Source organism: Alligator mississippiensis, chromosome 8 (genome assembly GCF_030867095.1).
Source record: "Alligator mississippiensis isolate rAllMis1 chromosome 8, rAllMis1, whole genome shotgun sequence".
NCBI classification, from domain to species: domain Eukaryota; kingdom Metazoa; phylum Chordata; order Crocodylia; family Alligatoridae; genus Alligator; species Alligator mississippiensis.
In genome coordinates this window covers 37,171,926-37,196,265 of record NC_081831.1, presented here as the reverse complement: position 1 = coordinate 37,196,265, position 24,340 = coordinate 37,171,926, and the positions used below count along the sequence as shown (strand labels likewise).

The 24,340-nt window shown below is 51.5% G+C and overlaps 1 protein-coding gene across 4 annotated transcripts in view; it reads left to right on the top strand.

The window, feature by feature from the left end:
• The first annotated feature begins 9,457 nt into the window (after window positions 1–9,457).
• DGKK (diacylglycerol kinase kappa) overlaps window positions 9,458–24,340 on the top strand; it is a 149,625-nt gene continuing 134,742 nt past the window's right edge. For 2 of the 4 annotated variants that reach the window (XM_019481919.2, XM_019481917.2), the window contains exon 1: window positions 9,458–10,597. In XM_019481919.2, the coding sequence (XP_019337464.1) occupies window positions 10,400–10,597 (198 nt within the window). In that variant the 5' untranslated portion in view covers window positions 9,458–10,399. Of the gene's footprint in view, window positions 10,598–19,199; window positions 19,255–20,247; window positions 20,302–24,340 lie in introns of those variants that run through there. The other 2 variants (XM_059732650.1, XM_059732651.1) reach the window with 2 other exon arrangements.

The following is a 24,340-nucleotide window of genomic DNA, read 5'->3' as shown; positions in this document are numbered from 1 at the left end:
TTTGGCTAATGCCAGCCCTGGTCAACAGGGGTGTCTCCCAATCCAGGGCCTGGTCATCAATCTCAGGGGAAGGAGCATCTGCTGAAACAAGCAATCTCCTCCCACCTGGGGTCTGGGTAGACCTATCTCTCTTTTCCTTCCCCTTCTACAGAGCCATTGCCTGGAGACCAGGTGACTGGCAGAAGGCTGGAGGTGCCAGCTGCAATGCCCACAAGCTGAGTCTGGTGGAGGAAGCCAGCAATTCCCATTTCATAGATTTCATAGACATTACAGCTGGAAGGGACCTCAGAAGATCATCGAGTCCAGTCCCCTGCCTGAGGGGCAGGACATCAGCTGGGGTTATAGGATCCCAGCAAGATCCACATTTCTCTCAAAGTAGGTGCTTGAACCACCTCCGGTGGCAAGCTATTCCAGACCTTGGGGGCTCGGACAGTAAAAAAGTTCTTCCTTATGTCCAGCCTGAAACAGTCTTGGAGGAGTTTATAACTGTTGCCAGGAGAAGGCTGATCACTGAGGCAGGGAATAGAGCTCATGGTTTTGGGGTCTGTGCCCAGCTTAGCTAATGTCTCAACCCTGGATTCTACCTCAGTTTTCTAGCTGGGAAGTAATGCCCTTGAACTGGCCTGCCTGGATGGGATGGGCCAGAGTGTTGAGCACCTGAAGTCTAGCCTAGGGCAGGTGAGGGCCTGTTTCCACTGCTTTAATACCCAGGCAAACTGAGTGGCCTGTCATTGCCTCCCACAGCCCCACCCAGCAGGCACCACCAAGTGCCACCACAGGAAGAGTGTGTCCATGAGGACCAGCCAAGTCAGAGCAGTGCTAGCTGTTGACAGGAGGTGCAGAAGACAGGGACAGACTCCACAGATGCCCTGGCAAGGCGTGATGTAATCTAGACCCTAGCAGCAAAGGGATGGGCTAAGCTAGAAACTAGCTATGTTGCTGAGGCCCATCTTGGCCTACAGCAAGGGGCTGGGATCCCAGTCTAGCCCTAATAAGCCTAGAGATCAGGCTGTTTTGTTCTCTGACCACACCTCTTAGATTCCTGTCTAAGGCTACTGGATACCTCAGACCACATGAATAGATTATGTGGGCATAGCAGATAACATGTATATATTATACAAGCTGGAAAGATGTGTGGCACTGCAGGATACAGGGAGTACAGTGCCCCAGCATGTGGCTGAACAGCTTCTCTGCTCTAGGAGATGGCTGTACAGATTGCAGTGTGGATTACACAGAGGTACCATGCAGGATTCACTGCATTGACTGCCCTGGTTCTTGTAAAAGGGCTGGGTATGACTAGAGCCAGCCTCTGATGCCCATGAGGGGCGATCAGAACTCTTTCTGCCTTTGCCCTGCCAATCGTTTCTTTAGGCCTGGAAACCCCCCTAAAAGAGACCCCCGTTTCCTGATACTCTGCAAACCTGCCCATGTGCGTCACTGCTACTCAACAAGCTGACGCCTGAGAGCAGCTCCCAGCCTTTAACCATTTGCTGCCTGTCTTGCTGGCTTTCTGGTGCGTGCCTGGCCGCAGCAGCCCAGGAACACAGACACCGAGTGCAGCAGAGGCTGCAGAGTCAGACTGCGATTGGCCTGAGAGGGTCAGGATGGCATCAGCTTGGAGCAGCCTCTAGCCATCGGCAGGCAACATCCCAAATGTGCAAGAGATGGGCACTGACAGGATAATCCTCAGCATTGTTGTTTTGATGCAAGGCTTCCTGAACCCACCAGCTTCCTGCTTCAGTGTCTCCCTGTCCTTTCATCTCCTTTACTCCCTCCTCCTCCATTCCCTTCCTCTTTTCCCCTTTCAGATTCTTTCTCATTCCCCCCCCAGCACTGGAGCAGACCCCTCTCCCAAAAGGCAAGTCACTGCCACATAGCCCACGCTCTGATCCCCCTCCCCATGACTCCATCATGCCCCCACGCTCTCTCCTCAGGAAGCTTAATATAGCTCAGAGGAGAATGATGTGCAGCGCAGGAGTGCAAACCCACTCAAGCCTGGCAGAGTGCAAGAGATAAGAGGCAGTGGCTCTGCGGAGGCTGGCACAGCTAATGAAGGCAGGGAGCAAACCCAATCCTTGCTCAGACCCATGCTGCCACCAGGTGGCTGGTGCTAGGGGGTCTCTAGCACTGCACAGAAGCAGGAGCAGGCTCTAGGGCCTGATCTTGTGAAGCAAGAGAGTCCAGGGCTGCTTGGAGGCACAGGCTGAATGTGCTGCTGAGGGGGGTCTCTCTCATGCAGCAGAGAGTGGTTTCCACCTGGCCTTTCCAGGGGCCCCATCATCCCTGAGGACTGCCACCATCACACAACAACATGGTGCCCTTGCTGTGGAGGAGTGGGCAGCGGAGAACTCCCTGGGCTATTGAGGAAGGTGGAGGGTGTTGCCAAGCTAGAATTCAGCCAGGGTGCTTGAGCTCCCGTGTGTGCCCTTGTGGAAAGGGCCCTGATGACCTCTTCTGCTACAATAATGGCTGCAGATACCCATTGTGTTAGGTGCTGTACATACCCATAGTGTGAGATGGTCACTGCCTGACATGCTGAGATTACTGCCCAGTGGTAGGGGCAAGGAGGAGAAAAGTGACTTCTGCAGGCACAGCAGTGATGGGGGTTCCCAGCTGGTGCAGGTGTCCAATAAGTTGGTTCTGTAACTGGGTGCTGTGGTAGACTTTAGGGGCAACAGGTCCAAATAAGATAAGCTTATACCCATGTCTGCACTTGCCCTGGTCTGGCCTTTCTGAACCATCAGTTCAGGTGTCTGTGTAACCAAATATGCTAGGGACAGCTCAGAGGAAAATCTCTTTTTACCCAGAGCAACCTCTCTGATGAGGTGACAGACCAGTCCAGGGAGTGGACCTCTCTTGTCCAGGGCTTCTGCACAAAGTACCAATCTCCTGCACTAAACAGGCCTTGGAGTGGCTGTTCCTGTGAGTCACTACTGCCTCTTACCTGAGGTCATACTGTGAGTCAAAGGAGTTTGGGGTTTAATATCCTCTCGGGAAATACTAGTGTTGCCCACTCAGATCAACAAATTGCTCCTCACACCCAGTCTGACTTTCTTTCAGTGACTGCCCTCTTGTCTCCATCCATCTAGATAATCACTGGCATCAGAGGCCAAGCATATATTTGCAATCAGATCGCTCTAGTTAAGGGGAAGCCAACCTGCGGCATGCATGCCACAAGTGGTATTGGCAGCCTCCATGTAGTACACAGCAGATCAGGGAAGCGACAGGCAGCATAGTGGTGGATAGGACAGTGAGTAGAAAACAGCATCAGATAGGGCAAGGAGCAGAAGCAGAGCAGCCAATCGGGCAGGGGAAGGGGAATGGAGTGATACTCAGGGAGGATGAGGAGCTAATCTATAGCACACCTAACAAAAAGGTTGGCGCCCGCTCTTCTAGCCCAGTGTTTCCTAACCTTTTTTGCCCCACAGCAATCTTATCTAAATAAAAAAGCACCGCAGCACACCAGATGCAGAGTGGGGGAGTGGAGAGGGTGGCGTGTGGTCAGTTGGATGCCAATGGGGAAGGGTGGCATGCAGCCAGCCGGATGGCATTTTGGCCTGGAGCCATGCTCCCCATCTGTCTGTGTCCGCAGCAGCAGAATGCAAAGGGTGTGGCCCCAGCCAGGCAGGGGGAATGGTTCCAACCCAAAATGCTGCAGGACACCTGGATGTGCCTGATGGCACACCAGTGTGCCATGGCACACCAGTTGGGAAACGCTGCTCTAGTCCATGCCTTGTAGCTAGATCCCTTTTCCAATGGCATGTTCTGTAGGGTTCTGTCCAGTCTAACTTTTAAATATCTTAAGTACTGTGATTTGTACCATTTCCCTCACAGACTCTTGCCTGGTCTAGCAGGTGGGACCAGAGCTCCTGTACTGCCACCAGCTCACGCAGTCTCTGCTTGCTGATGTGGTAGAACACGGGGCTTTCAGGGCAGGATTTTTTTCTCTGATAGTTCTGCGAAGTTCCCGGTGGTTTCAGTCAGGGACAGAGTTTCTTGCCCTACAGATTTGTGACCTCATGAGTAAATTAGTAATTTTGAAAGGGATGTTTTCAATTTAACATCATGTAATGTAAGTCCAGCTCTCTTGAACTGACTCACCAGAGCTAAGATATGTTCAAGCAAGACCATTTTTAACAGTTCATTCAGTTTGCTCTGTTACATCAGTCAGTTTCCTTTTGCATTTCTCACTGCCCAGACAATGGCAACCAATTGAGTCATTTTTGCTTGTGTTTTGGGTCAGTTTCATTTTTGAGTTCTCAGTGATCCAGTGGTAGCTGCCAGCACCCAAGAGAGGGCAGGGCTTGGGGAAGTTATTTCATTCCAGGTTAGTCAAAAACTATTGAATATTTGACAGCACCTTTGTTTTCCTGTCCCTCAAATGTTATGCTAGTGTGTTTTTGATGTCTCAAACAATGCACCTTATAGTTGTGTAACAGGGTTGTACACAAGGTTTTTAAGAATAGGTTAGACCAGGGATGTCCAGTGGTGGCCTGTGGACTTCATGCAGCCCCAAATGGGTTAACCCGTGGCCCTCCCACTCCCACTCTAGGAGCTGCTCCCCACCACTGCTCTTTGGCTGCTGCTGCCAGTCTCTGGGTTCCCCCTCCTTCTTCTGCCTTCTGGTTTCTGCTCCTGTCCCTGTGGGTAAGGCAACACATTGTGTCCTGTGGGGCTGAAGGAGCCTACAGCCAGGAAGTTTGGGAGGACCTTGGGTCCCTGTGTGGTGCAGGGATGAGAGCACTGTGCAGAGTGGCATGAGGCCAGTGCAGCCTGCAGTTCAGGGAGATGTGGCCCCCATGGTGTGTGGTCAGGGTGTCTGAAGCCCTGGCCACTCAGAAATTGGACAGTCCTGGATTAGACAAACACTTGTGTTGGATTGTTTAGATTGGGATGATCCTGCCTCACACATGGGGTTGGACTAAATGACCTGAGATCCCCTCCAGTCCTACTTTTATGACTCTACATTAGGAAACAGATTCTTTTTCCTGCCTAGCTACCTGTCTCTCTCTCCTTATATCGTACTAATTGCAAGAGTACCTGAGTGTTTGTTTAATTAACAGTTTCTGCACATTTAGGACATGATCTACAAACTGCTTTCTTTATCCTGGATCCACCCACATCAAACAGCTTGAGGGATCAGAGCCTCACTCTATTCCTGATCTGGGATCTTAAACATTGCAAACGATTTCTCATTTCCCTTCCAGCTCAGTCTGGCTACCTGCTGGTGGAGACAAGAGGACCAAGCTCCTTGAGAATGCAGCAGCTTGTAGCTCCACCCAGGAGAGATTAAAACTGCCTCCTCGCACCCTTGTCTCTTAAAACTTTAAAAACTTGCAACCTCTTTTGGACGGGAAAAGAACTGAAACTGATGTTGCTCAAGTGCTGTGTAGGATAGAGCTGCTTGTCCTCTGATGCCTGGGGTCTGGGGGGAGGTGGGGTTCACAGCACATCAATACAGCCCCCTGGATATCTGTAGCTCCATCATGGGCCTGAGACATCCCCCAGCCAGTCCCTCTGAACATTAAGTGGGATGAAGTCTGACCACTCTTCTTGAGTATAATTCAACCTGCTCCCATGTTCTCATTTACTGGAGGTAGGGACAACTTTAGACAAAACTAGCCTCTGTCACTGATTAGAGGAAGAAGTAATCTTCAAGTGTTCAAATCTAAGGGACTTTTGGTTCTGGAGATGGCATCCCCACCTCGCTGTGGCTGAGAAAGCAGGAAGGGGGAAAGAAATGTCAGCACTAGGAACACTTCTGCTTTGGGAAATGACTCTGTAAAAATGCCACCATGGAGCCCACATGTTACTGTCTGTTAGTGATGGTAGATCCAGGGCCATTGGTTTAGAAGCAAAAGGCTGGTTTTGCTCACTACCAGCCCTACAAAGCTCAGCAAGCCAAACTGGGCACATCTGCCTTTTGCTCTCTACTAGCAACAGATTCTACAAGGAGAATGATGGTTTTGGCTACATCTGGGCAACTATATTCCCCTTAGAGAAAATTTAGGGATAGTTGATGGGGTAATTTGAAGACTGGATTTGCATTGCTAGTTAGGGAACCAAGAACATTGGCTCTGAATCTTCAAAACACTGCCTAGGTGCAGAGATCTGCCAGTGTGGAACATGCTGTTGGACTGGATCCTTAGTTAATCATTCTGTTGATGGAGGATCTGGGAACAGAATGTAGTTCTCTCTCCCAGGTTGTGCTGGCTGCACAGGGAGCATATGGTCTAGGTCTAATCTCTTATTTATGTCACCGAAATGAGCAGGCCTGACTCTGAATAGAGAGGGGAGAGGCATTCACAAGCCAAACAGAAGCTGGGCTGGAATCAGGCATCATGGACCTGAGTTCAGAAACTACTGGCGATTACATGTAATATCCAGGAAAGCTGCACGAAGGCTACAAAGCACTCGGAAGTCAGGATATACCAGTATTAAAGTCTATGGTGTGACCACTGCATGGCCCCTCTGTGTGTGGACATTGAGTGTATCTTTAATGAAGTGAATATGTGCCATTTTTTCTTTGAGATGCCTGCTGCACCCAGCAAATGGACAGCTAATCCCTCTTTCATTTTGCTCACCTCGCTCTGCATGGGTGCTTCGGGCCCTAGTTGCTGTATGCTATCTAAACCCAACATTAAATACCAAATAATCAGTCCCTCCTGGGTCTCTCACCATTGCCTCAGATTGATCCTCATTCCTTTATTTCCCAGTCCCCCTGTGAGATGTGCACTGGCTCTAGCTCCCTCTCATAGATGGGGAGATGAAGAACAGATAGATTAAGGCCCAAGCTGTCTGAAGGGTTCATTAATGTTTGGCATCCAATCTCAGACACCTGTGAAGTGAATAGAGAGTGTCTGGTGTTTTTCTAGCACTGATTCTCAATTAGGGTGCTGCAGCACTCTGGGATATCAGGATCATTTCAAGGGTGCTGTGGGGTGCCATGTGATTTTAGAATTGTTAGGTGTGTAAATGTAATTCACAGGATAAACCCTTTCAAATAGGAATCCATAGTGTTAACAACATCTTGGCCTGTTGTGGGCTTTCTGAGCTTTTTCCAACAGACGAATTGCTGTATCATTTTTCTGTAGTAAAAAAATGAGTGAAAATAAAGGGCTGGCATTGTCAGAGGGGGTGCCTTCCTCTAAGAAGGTTGAGAACCACTGCTTTAGCATAATAGTCAGCAGTGGTTTCCAGTGGTGGGCTGAAAATGACTCAGTTTGGGTCCAAGGTGGCCAGTGGTAGGACCTAGCTGCCTTTGTCTGAATTCCACAGAAACCTTCAGCTTCTTGGGTTGAGTCCAGTGGGTCCACAGGCTGGATCCAGCCCATGGGCTGTAAGTTGCAAATTCCAAGCTGAGCTCCCACTATATTCATCTGCAGCCAGAACTCAGCTCCTGTATAAACTGGGCATTCAAAAAGTGAGGTATACACTGGTAGTGAACACCTGAGGCACATCTAGTTCCTATGACCTGCTCAGCATCACACAGGGACTCTGGGGATAGAATTCCAGCTGTGTAACCATGAGCCCCTCCCTTCCTCTTCCTGCAAGCCTCTGCTTCTTTCACTGCACGTCTTCCAAGAGTTACGACAGATAACTGAAATAAGAGTCTGAAGTGAAACATCTTCTAAGAGTCCTACAGATAAGGACTTCCTTCCTTGCCCAGTTCATCTGCAGAGCACCATCTATGTATGGCACTGAATGATGCAGGGATCCTTGGTACAACATAGCAGACAGTCAGGTATGGAGGAGCCAGTTAGGAGCAGTATGCTGGGAATATGGTTCAGGCAACAGCGGGACGTGATACACCATTTGCCAGTGGGCCCAATGCTGTAGATGAGAAATAGTGAAATTTAGGGCTTCTGGGTTCATTTCCAAGTCCCAGATGGGAGTTTTTAGCTGATGCCCCCCCCCCCCGGTTACCCCTGTCCTGTCTTCAATCCAACTTCTGCTCTTATCCTTCCTTTCTGCCCATGTCTTTACCTGTCCTCACCTCTACTCCTGTCTCCCACTGCTTTCCCTCCCTGTTCTAGTTAATGCCTCCTCCAGAACCCTTTATCCTGTACTTTTCTAGTCTAGCTGTTTCTTCCTCCTGCCAATTACCAGGCACTAATGGGAAGAGCATTGGCCATGTGAGAAAGCCAACTCCTTTGCTCCTGGTTCTGGCACCTGGCCCCTTAACAGCACAGCAATTGCAGGGAAAATCTGGATCAGGCCCCATATCTCCTAGATGCACCATATTTTGGTGCTCTGCAGCCTGTATACAGCCCAGGAGCCCTGAGAAGACAGGGCATGCTCAGTAGGCACAGAATGGTTAGCACATTTTGTTGCTGAACTATCAGGTCTCTGCTGAGCACATGCAAATTGCAGTTTTCCAAATGCCCATCCTGTGGCTGAATGTGGGCCACTGAAAAACTCACAACCCCAATTCTGATGTCACAGTAACCCCGCTCCCCAATGCCACATCTCTGCCCCAACGCATGCAAGCACTTGGGATTTTACAAACCCTGTATTTTTATAGGCAAAACAACACATTTCCCTTGAATCTTGTTCTTGGATTCAGCCAATCCCCCCCCCCCCCCCCCCCGGAAAATTTCCAAAAAATTGGCAAGGTAGAAATGCAGTCTTGAAAATTCCAGCTGAAAGAGCTGTATGGCACAGTGATGAGCTTTTAAAAACTGGAGCTTATCATGGGAAGTGCTGGTCAACCTGAACTATTGGTGTCAATAGCTGCAGGACGTATCAGCTGTAGGGCACAAATTGACACCTCTGGAATATGAAATAATGCCAGTGCCTCCTTGGATAGATGTTCTTATTGTGGTAAAGACCCTTCGTCCCCTGTTGAGTGGGAGGTGGTTGCTTCTCATCAACACCTGGTCACCTCTTGGTAGAACAAAGGGGGTTATGGTGACTGTAGGCTGTCCTGTAACTCCAGCCTCTTACATCAGAGCATCCCCAAGCACCTACCAGCAGCAACAGGGGACCATGCTTCCCCACCCACCAATATGCAAGATTAGCTGGAGATGGGGAAACAGGGAACATGGAGGGGAAGTGACTGACCAGAGGTCACCCTCCCAGCCCCTTGATTTATGTCAATCTGAGGGGACAATCAGGCAGGGTGAGTCAGTGACATGGCCACTGCACCCTGGCAGTGAGTGGCTAAGGCCCAAATGAAGGAGCCTGGGAAGACTCTTCCTGCTTGGAGCGGGGTGGCCTGGCGCAGCCCCATGCCTCGCTACCTCCAGGCTCCCCGCCAAGGCCAGGGCCCTGCATTTGCAGGGGCTGAGGGAAGGCTGCTCCGCCAGAGCGGCAGCAGGCTCAGACTTGCCAGGCGGTGGAGAAGGAGGGAGCCAGCCTGCCCAGACACAAGCTGCTCCGGGAGGGCCTGTGGGAAGGGAAGGGCTGGGCTGGGCTGGGCTGGGCTGGGGCGGGTGGAGGGGAAAGTTAGCCAAGAGCGCGGAGCCCCATTGCAGCCTGCGCTGCGGGCTGGGGAAGGAAGAGCCCCATTGCACAAGCAGGGCCCGGCCTGGCTGATGGTGCGAGGTGTGCGGGCGGCAGGGGGGACCCAGCCCGGCCGGAGGGGGCAGCGAGGGGCCGGGGCTGCGGTGCCCGCCGCCTGATTTGACAGCGCCAGGCGGCGGGGGGCGGGGAGGAGGCAGAGGAAGCAACATGTGCAGCGGCGGCCGCGGCTCGCGGGGCTGAGGCAGAGGCTGAGGCTGAGACAGAGGCAGAGACAGAGGCAGGGGCAGCGGCAGCGGCAGCAGCAGGGCAGGGCAGGGCAGGGCAGCGGCGCGGAGCTGGGCGCGGGGGGCGGCCGAGCCATGCGGCAGGCGCCGCGCGCCAGGAGCGGGGGGAGCGCCCCGGCCGCGCGCTGCATCGCCGCCGCCCGGGCCCCCTAGCGCCAGCCCCGGCGGCCGTGCCCGCAGCCGGCTAGGGGTCGGGGCCGCCAGGCGCTGCAGCCCGGCCACCTGCTGCAGGCCACGCGGCGCGGGCGTCCCTGCCGCCCGGCCCCGGGACCCGCTGCCCCCTGGCCCCAGGGGCCGCAGCGGTGCTGCCCGGGGGCCCAGCCCGGAGGGCCGTGAGGCACAGCGGTCCCTCCCTCCTCCCGCGGCGGCGGCGGGGTGCAGGGCTGGGGGAGGCAAAGTGTGAGGCGAAGGCGCCGCTTGGCCTTCCCACAGCTAGTTTGTGCAGCGGGACGGTGCCCGCGGCGCGGAGCCCGGCCGGCCCCGGGCATCCTCCGTCCCCGCGCGCTGCGGCCCCTGCCCTGCCCTGCCCTGCCCTGCCCTGCCCTGCCCGCAGCCGCTCTGCTCTCCTCGCGGCTCGCGTGCAGCAGGGCGCCAGCCTGCCCGCCCGGGGTCTCCGTGTGGCTGGCACGTCTTGGTGAGGAGCTCGGGAGATGGCGGAAAAGCTGGCCCCCGGGGATTTCTTTCTCAGGAAAACCAGGGAGTCGGTGTCCTCCCTGGACTCGGATAAGCTGGCCCCAGTGTCTCCGGAGGGGGTTGGTGAAGAGTCCTCTGACAGCGACGGGGAGCAGGAGGGCAGCTCCCACAAGCTCATCAGGAAGGTCTCGACCTCAGGGCAGATGAGGAGCAAGGTAAGGGAGAAGAGGCTGCCTCAGCTCTCGGTGCTGGTAAGAGCTGTGTGGGGCAGGAATTGGCAGGGTGGAGGCCTTGGCCATGGGGCTGTGAGATCTTCTAGGCTTAACCGGCCAGATGCCCCGGGAGGAGTCAACTGGTGTAACTGCTGTGGTCAGTGCAGTTGTCCTAGTGAACACAAGCTGAGGACCTGGCCCAGTGTAGCCCCGCTTGTCACCCAGGTGGCCCATGCCTGAGCCCTCTGTTCAGGCTGGATCCTGGGGAAGAGGAAGAGAATTGCAGCCAGGCCCTTTTTGGACCTGGAGCCTAAGTCATGGCAGGTGCCTCAGGGCTGAGTCTTTGCTCTCAGCGATACAGAGGGGGATTGATGCCAGGACACAATATGGACTGCTTGAGATGCTGTGAAGCTGGGTTAGGCTCTAGAGCCTGATTCTTCTTTTGCACTATTGTAACTTGAGAGTAGCTCCCCCAGAGCGGGGAGCGATCAGGTGTGTAAAGCTGGTGTCAGCCAGATCGGAATCAGCCTTGCCAGGCCTGTGTTTTGGGAAGGGAGGTGGGATGGAACTGAGATTGCTGAGAGCTGTTCCTCTCAGAGGGAGATGCAAAGTGCTTTCTCCTAAAGCCTCTGACATTGGCCACAGGGCTGTCTGTGAGGTTTTGCTTTAAGCCATAGTAAAGTTAGGGACCACTTGAAGACAGAAGAAGACAGAAGACCACTTAAAGATTGTGTTTCAGGCCCCTGCATAGTTCAGAGTGAGAATTTGGGGGGTTGGTCCAGATCCCATTCTGGAATTAATGTCTTTCCCATTTGTTCCTTGTCTCTCCAAAGACAGAGGTCCAGGACTCACTCGTGTCCTGCTTCCCCTGGTTAACACTACAGGTTTCCCCAAAAAGAGGCTTTTCTGCCTTTGCCAAAGCTGTATAAGATAGATGGTGACCTGGTGGTAGAAAGTGTAAGCAAAGAAATGCTGGCTGGATCTGTGACAGTAGTGGTACTACTACTGCTTGTGTGACTGTAATACTTGCCAGCCTCTGCCAAGAATGGAGACCCTTGGTTTGTGGGGGGGAGTGCACATGTCAATGGTGAGAGACGATTTCTGCCATGAAGCGTTCATCAAAGAAATAGTCTAACCCAGGGGTTATCAGCCGGGGGTACGCATACCCCTAAGGGTACTTAGAAAGGTCCTAGTGTGTACATGCAGGCAAGCAGGGACAGAGCACCTCCACCCACCACCCTGCGCTGCTACCTCCCAGGAGCAGGGCTGGGTGGGGCAAGGGCAGCGGCACCCCTCTGCAGGCCGCACAGGTGCCACCTGGCCAGACGGACATGGGGAGGGGGAAGCTTGTATACGGCAGCCACCGCTGCTATCCACCACCTTGCGCCACTGCCCACCGCCCTATGCCACCGCCATATGCTGCTTTCCCATGGATGGTCATATATGCGGCTCTGCGGGCTGCTGATGGTTGGTGCGTGATTGGCTGGGTGTGAGGCCCGTCAGCAGCCCACGGAGCTGCACGTGCGACTGGCCGTGGGAAAATGGGAAGCGATGGTGCAGTGGGTGCCGGTGGTGGCGGACACATGCAAGCCCCCCCCAGCCCTCCTGCTCTACATCTGGCTGCCGCCACCAGAAGGGGTACACTTTTTTAAAAAGGTTGAAAACCCCTGGTCTAAACTATCGCACCTCTGGGGCTTGGTGGTAATTAGGCCATGGTGGATTCCTTGTGAGCAGTCTTTCATGGGCTTTTTTATTTTCTATCTCAGATAGACCATAAAGTTGCACTGATGTGTCCAAAGAGAAACACCTACTAGACTGTACATACTGGTCTTTTCTTATTTCAGTTAAAACCCTGCTGCAGGCTTCCATGAGAATTAGGGGGGATAAAATATCTTCAGGTAGTATTTTGCTGGGGTCTACAGCAGAAAGGGTTGTGAGCTCCCCCTGCTGATTCTTCAACAGCCATCAATGAAAAACGGCATGTCCGTGATGCAGGGACATATACTTAAAAAGGAATGGTGTCAAGGAAAGACTGCATAGCTCTGGAAGCCCAGGAAGATTATGAAAATGACAAAAAGAAACCAGTTAGGAAAAAATGTTTGGCTTTCTTTTTCTGAAAGGATCTGAGAAACAATAGGCAAACAACAATTGCTCAGTCTTAAAAAATTAGCTGACAAGTGTTCTTTAAATCCATCTCCGCGCTGCAGGCAGCAGCCCAAAGACAATGCCTGTTATTGAAAAGGGATTAGATTCTTCTTTGAATTGAAACAGTCTCCACAGTTACACATGGTCAGGGTAAAAATGACAGGAACCAAATTTCATGCTCCAGGGCATAAGCCAGTTACCAGCCAGGGGGTCAGGAAGGAATTTCTCCCAGGAAATTGTGGTGCATATTTCAGTGCATTTGGGTTTGCTTCTTCCAAAGCTCTTGGCAGTAGAGACCAGAACCTGGACAAGATGGACCTTTGGTCTGCTTTGGAATGGCAGCATCTCTGTTTTTATTGCAATGGGGTATTGGCAGTACTGCTCACTGCAAGGCGGCAGATCAGAAATGGAAAACCAGTGAGGTCAAGAAGTGCCGCAAAGGGAAAAATGAATGTGAGGAAACAGGCCCTGAAAAATGCTGAGGGAATCAGTATGCTTTGGCTTGTGTTTGTCTCGGAGAAGGGAAGATTGTCTTCTCTTCCTCATATGCACATCAGATCAGATCCTGTTCTCAGTTACATGGTTGTAAATCCAGGATGGCTCCATATAAGCACCTGGAGATATTCCAATCTTATACCACTTTAGCTAAGATCCCAGGGTGGCCTCTGAAAAGGGAAAGCCATAGAATATGTCAAAAGAAAAAACAAACTGAGGTACATTGTCCTCCCTTCTTCCTATTGAAATATGTGGGTCATGTCTGTGCTAGGGATGTGCAATGATGTAGTTCTAGGGTAGTAAAAGCCCCATCCTGCAGACAAAGCCAGAAGCTAGGCTGCTCAGTTTCATATTTGTTTCCAGTCAGTTTTGCTTTCTATTGTGCTGTCCCTGGCCCAGAGCTTGGTGTTTGCCTTTCCAGCACTGCAGGGGAAGGCTTAAATTATGCATGCATAAAGAGATGAAAGCCACCTGGTTTCACGACATTCAAATGAAGAACATGGAAAAAAAGCTCTTCATATCTAGCCTTGGGATAATGACCTTCCCAAATCTCAGTTTGGGGCTTAAATGATAATGTCCCTGGTGGTTGCCTCAGCCCGCAGTTTGTGCCTTTGCTTTGCTTACATCGTGCCATGTGTTGCTGCTCAAACACAGAATTGAGGCCAGCAAAGTGCCTTTGTGTGACACTGTGATGTCATCACACAAGTGGCTGAGGTGGCCCTTCCATCTGAGTGGCAAGTGTGTGATGGCAAGAAGTATGTTAGGGTCTAGGCATGAGGCAGGATGATGCCATTCATTCAGACATGGTTATAGGAGTGCAGCACCGTATTTGGATATGGAATACATTTCATAAACTCAGGCTGGATCATGGCATAACAGGCACGTACTCTGAGGGACCTGGTTTCAGACCTCTGGTAATTGCCTTTTGTCCCATGTGAGGACTAACAAGAGTAGTGGTGTACTGTGCTCGGGTAAGCCCCATGTTGCTCAGGGGCTCTTCCTAGTGACTGATTGAGGTGACAGTAGAGGAATTTTGAAGGCAGCTTAGTTCAGCTCTTGGGACTCAACTAGTGTCCAAGTGAGTTGAAGCCTGGGGGTAGGTTGGTACCTCTATACAGTGGTGCTGGGTGCTCGAGTGAGGTGCTTAATAAAGAAGAAGATAAAGCCTAAGTGCATAGGCTCAGGCTGGTGACAGGCCCCCTTGACCAGATTGCCTAGGGCCATGGAGAGATCAGCAGTTACTCCACAGTGTCAGTGGGAATATGCTGTGGAGGAGATCTGGTAAGCAGAGGGCTGTAAGGAGAATGCAGCTGGGACGGGGGAGCTGAAGTACATTTATGGCAGCAGCTGAGGTGCTGTCATTTCCCAGCCCCTTGACCTATTTGCCTCTGGTTTTGGCTGGGGGAATGGAAGGGTATTCTTGGGAACTCTCTTGGGAAGTGTCTGTCAGAGAAAATGAGTGAAATGGATTCTGCTGTGCTCAGTGTGCAGGCCACGCGTGCAAATGGCACCCCCCCCCCCCGGGTGGGGAGAGCAGCAGTAGGAGCAGCACAGTCCCATTGTGTTACCTTGCACGATTTCCAGGCATGACTCACTGTTGCAGTCACCCACGGCAAAGCAAGCTCCCTGCATGACAACACTGCCTGGCCAGGCTGTGATTCACATCGCCTCTGCACCTGGCTTTGCCATAGCTAAATAATATGCCAAGGGGACGAGGGAAGGGGTAAGCCCAGCAGCGAGAAGCCTGCTCACACCTTGATCTGCTGTCCAGGCCTGGGAGAAGGGGGCTTAAAGCTTGGATCTGGCTAATACCCTAATGCACAGTAGAATAGGCTACTGCACATTAAGCATCACCTAAAAAGTGTGCACTTGTGCTACTGTGCATTAGTGCAGCCTAATGTGTATTTACTTAGTACCTCATATTGGAGGTGCATTAGGAAAAACACATTAATACATGTGTAGATGCGCCCGCTGAGAAGGAAAACCTTACTGCATCACTGCCCAGGGTAAAGCTGACTGCACACACCAATCCCCCAGAGCTGTGCACTGTCCAGGAGGAGATGTCTCAAGAAACGTTTCCACCACCCACCTTAGGAAGCTCAGAGGAAGTTTGCCTGGTACACGGTCTAAATATGATGTGTTTGAATGCTGCATCCTGTTCATTACTAGTCCTGGCCCTGTTTCCACCCTGAACCTCTTTCCTCTCTCCTCTCCAGATGGCAGGCTGTACTCATGTCTCCAACTGCTTAGCTTCGATACACTGCTCAGCTCTTTTCCTCTCTCCCATTATGTGAATCCCTCCAGTTCCCTTTGGTTTTTATCCTGCTTCCCCACACTCCCCCAAAAGACATCAAAGGACTGGACAGTTACACTGTCCTGCCTTGACACAATGGGCATGGTTCCTTGCTGCTTTCCCCCTCAGGCTCTGGTATCCCTGAGGAAGCTGCATACCCCAACACAGATAGAGTGAGATGACATCAGAGCTGGCAGCATCTGAGGGATGAGAAAGTTTTGTTCAGCCTATCTGGCATTATTTAGCTATTTCACTACCTGGAACAAAGGTCCCCTACTGGGACAGAGAGGTAGGGGGAGGTGTCTATAGCTGGGCAACAAAACTGACCACCAAAAGGGAATGGGCAGGGGGTCATGGAGGCTTTGGATCCACAGAGGCTTTGGACCCACGCAGCCTGCTGGCCCTGAAGCTTAGAGAGAAGGGCAGGGGCTGAAGCTGGTGCTGGCTGCTGCTAACCTGGATGTTTCTGTTCAGGGGAAGCAATTGTGTGGCTTGGTGCTCCATTTGCCCCAAATGCACTCCAGGGCTGTGAGCTCTGAGCTCCAGGGCTGCGAGCTCTGCTAGTGCCCAAGCCCCCCATGGCATTGTCTCAGTGATCCCTGTTGAGGCTCTTAGGGCAGGTTGGGAATCTTCTAGCATGGGGGGGATTCTTATGCAGAGGAATAGGGTGCTACATATCCAGGAGTTTTGGCTGTGACAGGCCTTATGAACACTTGGAGTGACACCAGAACAACCTCCCTCTGCCTGTTCAAGGGCTGCATTGCCAGCCTGCAAAGCGGCTCTTGAAGACTGCAGATCCCACCATGCATTGCTGTCCAGCACAGAGCCAAGCTTGTGTGCTGGGCCCCTGGTCTCTGTGTGCATTAATGTGAAGCAGCTGCATTCTGGGAACTGTGCTCGACCAGTGAATCAGGCCCCTTCCAGCCCTGCAGCACCCTGACCTTTGCCAAAGATCAACAATTCCTGTGGCACTGCAGTGCTGTATATGAGGGAGCTGGAGGTCAGCAGTTCCAAAGGGAAAAGTAATGGATAAGGAGAGCAACCTGGTCATGGCTCTCTTTCTGGTTCTCATGGGACTGTAGATACCTAGAACTTTGTGCTTCTATCTGGGTCTGCAATGAAGTCCTGGTCCCAAATCCACTGTCATAAAGCTGAGCTCAGCTGAGGGCCTAGAGGGCAGGTACAGCAGTCTTATTGCAGTACCTCCCCGAGCCAAAGACCCTTGGTCACATGTTTGATCCTTGCCAAGTATGCAGAGTGATGGGTGATGCAGAGGGCTCCTGCAGAGGGAGGCATGGAGCTAGCTACAATGGTTCCTTGCCTGGCAGGGGCTTACCCTTTGTGGCAGGGAAGTGGCCTGCCCCAAGAAACCCTTATAACTTTTATCCTTGCTCTCCCATGGGTAGTCAGGTCTATAATGCCTTTTTTCTGGAGTACTAGCCTATTGCCAGCGGAATGGCATTGCTTCCACAGGGGGTGCTTTTCTGCAGGGCTAAATAGGGGGGAGGTGGACCAGGAGGCTTTAGAGGCAGCTATAGGGACTAATCTTGCACTGGTAGGAGGAAGTAGAATTTGAATCAAGGATGTATTGCCCTGTGGTAAGAGCATGGGGTTGGAGGGCAAGGAGATTGGGGTGCTGTCCCTGGCACTGGGGAGAAAGGTGGTTTAGTGGTTGGGGCACATGACTATGATCCAGGACTCCTGGTTTCTTCTTCTGACATTAACTTGCGGCTGCCTGGACAAATCATACGTCAGTCCCCCCATCTATAAAACATGACTAGAGCTCATTACTTCTATACATGCCATCATTTGGTTGCCACCAGAGGTATTGTTGGTAACTAGTGGGGAAGCATAACCTTACTTTGAGGTTCAGCTCAGAGGAGTCACCAAGTTCTCAGATGTTCAATCCAAAAGATTCAGACCTCCAGGGCCTACCAAGCTGGAGTCTGAAAACAGGGTCTCCTGAGATTTCCAGGTAGTCCTGCTCTGGTGGGGCAATGAGTACTGATCATTTGGCTGTGGCCTGATGTTCTGGATCAGGGTCCATGAACACAGGCCAAATCAACACAGCCCAGTGCTAATGCAGGCTGCCACTGCTGCCCTTGCCAGTTCTCCACTGCCACTGCTACTGCTGCTAACCCAGTCTGGTGAGTCAGACAGAATCTCTTTGTGGGCTGGATCCAGCCCCTAGGCCATAGGTTGCCAACCCCTGTTCTTAATGCTTCTGTTCCTGGGCCAAACCTTTTTAAGGCAGAAGAGTGGGAGAACTAAAATGAATGGGAGCGAATGGTGTGAGGCTGAATTGCAACCTTCCAAGATGTCCTCTAAGTGCTTGGTGAGGTCGTAGCCCAGGGGTGGGCAAAGTCTGGCCCATGGGCCAGTTTCGGCCCATGGCAGACCCCATTTCCCAGCAGCCCCATACCACATCATTTGGGTATCATCAGAGATGACTGGTAGGCAGAATGCCTGGGTTCTCATGATGACCTGTGGTATTCAGTCCTGGACTAGTCACTTCCCCTCTCTGTAGTTTCCTCATTTACCCCAGGGGACAAAGAACTCTTCCATCCCATGCATGTGGTGGGAGGGGAAGTTCTCTTCTCCTTGAGAGGATTACTGTATGAGATACATTGGTATCATGTCCAGCAGCATCAGCCTAGGACCCTTTTAGCCATTTGTCTCTGTCAAGATCTCCAGAGGAGGCAGAAGAGGTGAGCGGGGAAAGAGGTAGGGGTGGGAGAAGGAACTGGGGGAAAAAATCTTATTCTGGGGCCTGAGCCATGACATTCCCAACCCTGCAGTGAAGCCCCAACAGGCCTTTGGTTGGGCAGGTTGGGTTCAGGCTAGATCAGCTTGGGGGTGATTCAGTTCCCATTGATTTTGTACAGAAAGTCACAGAGAAATGACTCTCCTCACAGCGTGGCCAGGCCTGGAGAAAGATGAGTTCTAGTTTTCAAGCCAAAGCTTGGCTTCCTCTGCTGTGCCACTGGGGCTGAGAGCAGGTGGGGGTAGTGCATGTGCCTGTTAAGCATATCTGTCTTTGGTGGGCACCCCTGAGAAGCATTTCATTTCACTCGCCTTGTCTTTGCTCCCTTGATGAGCTGCTTGCTTTATCTGGTGCCTGCGCCAGCCATTCCCCTGGGGCATCATTAGATCCATTTCATTTGTTTAGCTTATCCTGACAGCTAAAATTAGGCTTCCGCTTGTAAGAAGACTCAACATCAGTGTGCCCCAACCCTGGTCCCAGGCCCTCCCGTGGCTGCAGACAGGTCATGTCCAGAGGAAGTAGGGTTCCTTCCCTTTGGGATGGTCCCACATCACCACCCAACAAGATATTTGGGATTTGGAGTGGCTTGATGACTGACAGCCTACCCCTATACTCCTCACAAGGGTTTTTAGGCTATGGCAGGGAGGGCTTAAGGCAGTGCCAAGCCAGTGTCCCTGCTAGCAGAGTTGGCCATGCAGCTGCCAGCACATGGGACTGGACATGGTGTGTTCCCTGCACTGTGCTGCCCTGGGGATGGCTGAGGGTGGATGTGTGGATGGAGGGTCCCCATTTAAAATAATGACTTTATAGACCTGTGGCAGGGCACTGCGGGTGCCTGCCACTTTAAGGGCCTGGAGCTGGCAGCTGCCAGGTGCCCGATGAGGGCGGCCATTTTGAATCTGGGGCTGCTGGGGGCCAGGCAACAACACCGCCTGGCCAGAGGGCTGCTGGCGTCATCTGGAGGTAAGGGAGGAGCTGTAGGGGATGGTCTGGAGGCTCCTGGTCCTGGGCATGACCTAAAACTGCACCCTGCTGGGCTCCCTCCCAAAAATATCTCTTCCTCCAGGAAACAACTACATCCAGTTCTGTCAGGGCTATATAGGCCATTGCTTACCCCAGGAATGGACTCTGTGACTGGGCCTACGTAGTCTGTGTGTCCCACACTCAGAAGTCTGAAGGTTCTCCCCTTTGCCCCCTTTTCATCTGTCTTATTTGGGACATGCCCCCCATGCACTCATGTGTGCTGACCCTGGGTTGTGCTGGGAGGAGCAGGCAGCCCTAAGGACAGCCTTTGGCATCTCCCCCATTATTCCCAGGACCCTGGGCACAGGGATCCAGGCATGGAGCGTGTGGGACAGGACTGAGATCCTTGCCTAGCAAGTCAGGTCGTGAACAGCATCGGGGGTGAGGGCTCTGTGGGCTGGGGGAATTGAATTAGGCAGGTTGAGGCTATGTTCACTGTCTCCCCAATGATGCAGCCCAGGCCCTGGCCACCTCTGACTCGGGCTAATTACATCTGAGGGGCCTGGTGCTCATGAGCAGGTGTCAGGGCTTCTGGGACCTGGCTTTGCTACACAGCACACAGAGCAGTTGGCAGGGCTTTGGCTGGGTTGGGTTCATACTGCAGCCCAACAGCACTATGAACCTGCACACAGCACCTTAGCCCCTCTAGAGCTCTGCAGGGGATGCTGCTCCCTCCTGGCCATGCTCGCCAGGGAAAGGGAGGCCCTCAGGCCAGGATGGGCAGGGGACTCGCCACTTCCTCTGCTTAGAGCTACAGCACAGTGGGAGAGTGTGTGTTCTAAGACGGAGACAGCCCGGTGTCCCCAGCTGGGGCTCTAACCACCCAAACTCCTGTTCCTCAGTGCAGATCCTAGCGCAGGTGGAAAATGGTCTGATGAAGCTGTTCTCAGGTGGAGAATGCCAACTTGGTGAAATCAGAATGTTTAACAGGAATGCATCGATTCTGCTGAAATTTCCAATGAAAAGTCATTGAAACGCTTCATTTGGGTAAGGTTGAAGTGCTTCATTTCAACATCATAATACTTTTGTATTGAGAAGTCAACGTGAAGCTCTTTGGCCTTATTGAAACAAACCCGGTCATCTTGATATTTTTAAATGATTTCAGAAATGTTATCGGAAATTGCCATTTTTTATTCAGTTTGGGGCTGAGAAATAGGGAAGTATCAGGATTTCCCAGGACTTAGAACTTCTGCATTTTGAACAGCTAATAAACCAACAGATGTCAAGACCAGAAAATGTCTTATCAGCATTACAGATGGGGGGGGGTTCTGATTCCAGACCAAGACTCTGAGGCACTACTGAAATATGAATTAAAAATAGTAATAATAATACTAAGGTGGCATCTTACCTGATCTATTATATAACAGACTAGAGAATCCCACCTCATGGGTCTTGCATCTGGTCCCTGTATCCTTGTTTTTGGGAAAGATGTCCAGTCTTGATCTGAGCCCCTTTAAGTGAGAGCAGAGTGGGATCTGAGCCTTGCAGTAATGAGGGGATTCTTCTGCACAGCATTTATGCAGAGAGGGAAGTGTCCTTAGCTGTCACTGGGCAAGCATGGAGCTGAGGCACAGTGAAAGGAAGGCACTTGGGTGTCTGGGGCCCTGCCATAAGTACCAACATACCTGAGGGAAGAGGGCAGTAAGCAGGTTGCAGTGTCACTAAAGGTCACTCCATTTCCCAGTGCTCTGGTACCAGCTTGACTGATCCAATCCCTTCCTGATCAACCAGAAGCACAAGGCAGTGTGTGGGTTTCATAAATCGGGAGATGGACTTGGAGGAAGGCACAGGCACTGGTACTTGGCTTTAGATAATTTGCTCCTCTGTTAGTGTCTATGGAGTTTGCAGAAGGATCTAACTGAGAAAGGGGAAGGGGTGTTTAAACCCCCAAGAGGTCTTATTTATCTGTGCATTTTTAATTATATTGAGCATTGTCTTCCTTGTTTTGAGGAGGTCACTCAGAGAAAAGGGCTAGGAGCTCTTAGTGCCCTTAATGAAAGAGAGGGTTGTTGAAGGCTCTGTTTGTGAAGGCTTTCTCCCAACTGTTTGGGGAGGGGGAGTATTTGAGTTTAACAGCTGTTCACAAACACAGACAAGAAGCCAGTTGGATTCAAAATAAAACTGCTTTCCCCAGGGAATTATTCCACTTTCCCCAATGGTATCACTACAGTGACCACAGAGTTTCTTGGCATACAAGGCTAGACAAGATCTGCCTTCCTAAGGGCAGAACATGCACACAAGCATGGTAGTTGTAGTTGCTAGAAAAGTAGTTTCTGTTGGGTTGGGGAAAACTGATCCTGAGTTCACTAATTCACGGAGTTAAGTGCTAGGAATGAGTCTGTGTATTACCAGGGAGAGGGAAAGTGAGGTGAACCTGAAAGGAGAACAACAAAGAAATCACTGGAGGAGCCAGCAGTGAGGGCAATGCAGGGAATGCTGGCTGGAGAAGATACTTCTCCCCAGGCACTCTTCCTTCCCCCAGTCTCTGCCTTGAAAGCAGGAGTGGTTGCTCCTTTGGGACTCCAGAAGTCAAACCCCTGCCTGGGTGGGGCAAGTGGAGGCCTTGTCATGGATAAGCCAGTGGCACCCCCTGGCAGATGCTCCCTTGTTTGGAGGATATAAGAGGAGCTCCTTTTGGCTTAACTTAAACTTTTATGATTGTATGATTCTTCCTGAATGACTGACAGTAACTGGAAATAAGCTTTATTCAAACCCATGCAGGCGCCCCCAGCCTTTGACATTGGTTTAACTGAATTGATTTAAAAGTCACACCTGAAGATAAGGTGGTGCTGCTTGCATGTGCAGCCAAACTTTGAATCTGTGTGGCCATCAGTTTCAATGGGAATTAAGTGCCAACTAGCCAAGTGCTTACTTCAGTACTGTTCTCAGTACCTCAGTCCCCTCCCTAGAGGAGTTTGGGGCTTTGCTCCCATTCCAGGTGAAGCTAACCACCTGCCCCCCAGAATCCAGGAATATCTCCTTGTTACCCACAGAAGAGTGCCTTTCCTGCCTGCCTATGGTCCTTGTGTGGCTCTTCCTCACTGACACCACTCTGCTCATTGTGTGTCTACCAACAGATTGTTCCCTGGCACTTGTCCACTAAATGTCATGGTTTCCAGCACAAATCCATTGATGCGCTGCTGGCAGATGGGCTGAGGGCCAGCCAGGCCCAGCAGTGTCTGGCTGAGGGAGCTTGATGGGACAACATACAGGGGCAGTTGCTGCTCAAGCTATCCCATTCCTTTGGCTGAGGAGAGAACACCTGCCTTGAAGGCTATTGGCCTGGCACCAGGCAGCTCACTGAGAGGACAGCAAGCACATATATTTGTGCAGGTGTATATGCATGTGTGATACATGCATTTGAATGTGTGAGTGTGCATGTGTGAAAATGTAACCAAGTAAAAATGTTAATGTATTTCCATGTGAGAATCAGTACATATGTGTAAGCATGTGTGTAAATGTGCACATGCATGTGCCTATGGGAATATATGTAAATGCATGTCCTGTGCATGAGCACAAATGTGTGAGTGCATATGTATTCAGTGTGAATGTGCATGGGATGTGTTAGGTTGAATGTGCCTGTACATGTGTGAATGTGTGCGACTGGGCACATGTGATGAGTGCATGCATGTGTGAATAAGAGTCGAAGTACTTTTGTGTTATGATGCATAGGTGTGTATGCATGTATAAATGTGTATATGTGTGATTCTACATGTGCAGTGAATATAGCTGAGTTTGAATGTGCTGGAGTATATACATTTGTGAAAGCATGTGCATGCATATTTCAGTGGGCAGGTGTGTGCATGTGTGTAAATGGACATGTTTAACTCTGTGTCTGTGTGTGTGTGTGTGTGTGTGTGTGAATGAATACTTGTGTGAATTCCTATGTGTGTGGGAAGAAGATGAGTGGGGAGTAGGAACAATTATTATCAGTTCTCAGCTCCTCCCCAGGAAAGCTGCCTCCAGGCTGGGCTCAGAGCCCCACTGGAATCTCTTTCTGCAGAACATTTACGTGACCTCACTGAGCTCCTCCAGTGACTAGCATTACTCCTACCCTTGCTAATCCTAAACCACCAGATTGGGTTTGCCTGAACCTCACAATGAGCAGGGGACAGTGCAGAACAAACACCTGGCTCCTTCTTGGACTGGACGTGAATCAGGATATAGTTAGCTGCAGGCAGCCCTGGGTAGATCCGTGTAGGCTGGAAATGACCTGAGAGCTGAATGCACTGGCTGAGCTCAGGACCATGTGTATGGGCAGAGTACATTTGTTCTTTTCTACAGCTGATGCCTGTACCTGCTCCCTTCTGCTGCTTGGCAGCCCAAGGCAGGAAACAGAGGCACCTGCTGCAGGAAACCTGCTCTGGTCTGCGTACTCACTACAGTCTCTAGATCTTTCTTTAATGTCTCACTTAGCTGCCAATTCAATGCCATTGTTGCTATCCAAGTAGAAGGCAGTGGACTGAAGCCCCTTCCAGGAGTGGAAGGAAGGAGGAGGGGATGAAACTGACATAGATCAGCACAGAGGACCCAAACCTGCCAGGGAACAGGAAGCTACATTACCCAGGTCCTTGCAATTTTTTCCATCTTCCTCCTTCCAGAGCTGCCAAACCAGGGGTTTAAAGGAGCTTAGGCAGGAGTTGTGGGGCCTGGCATGAGGGGCTTTTCTGTGATTTCCTTTGGCAAACAGAGCTTTACCCAATCTGAGGGGAGCAAAGGGCAGCGAGGGGGATCAAGGTGACTTCTGCCAGGCAGGACTGCTACAGGCTTTGCGTGTTGGAAGCCATGCAGAATGGGATTGCGTGCCTGGTTGGCAGCATCTGCCTGGAGGCCTGCCCAGCCAGGTGGAGGCATCCAGCATATTTCTGCTGTAGAGATAATCTGTTTCACGCTGGGGGGTGGTGCTGTCCAGCAGCTAGTCCTGATGAAAGTTCCCTTCCCTTTTCCCTGACTATCCCCTCTCATTCCTGTCAGGGTTGGTCTCTATACTCAGCCAGGTAGTGGGTGATTACCGATACAGCTGATG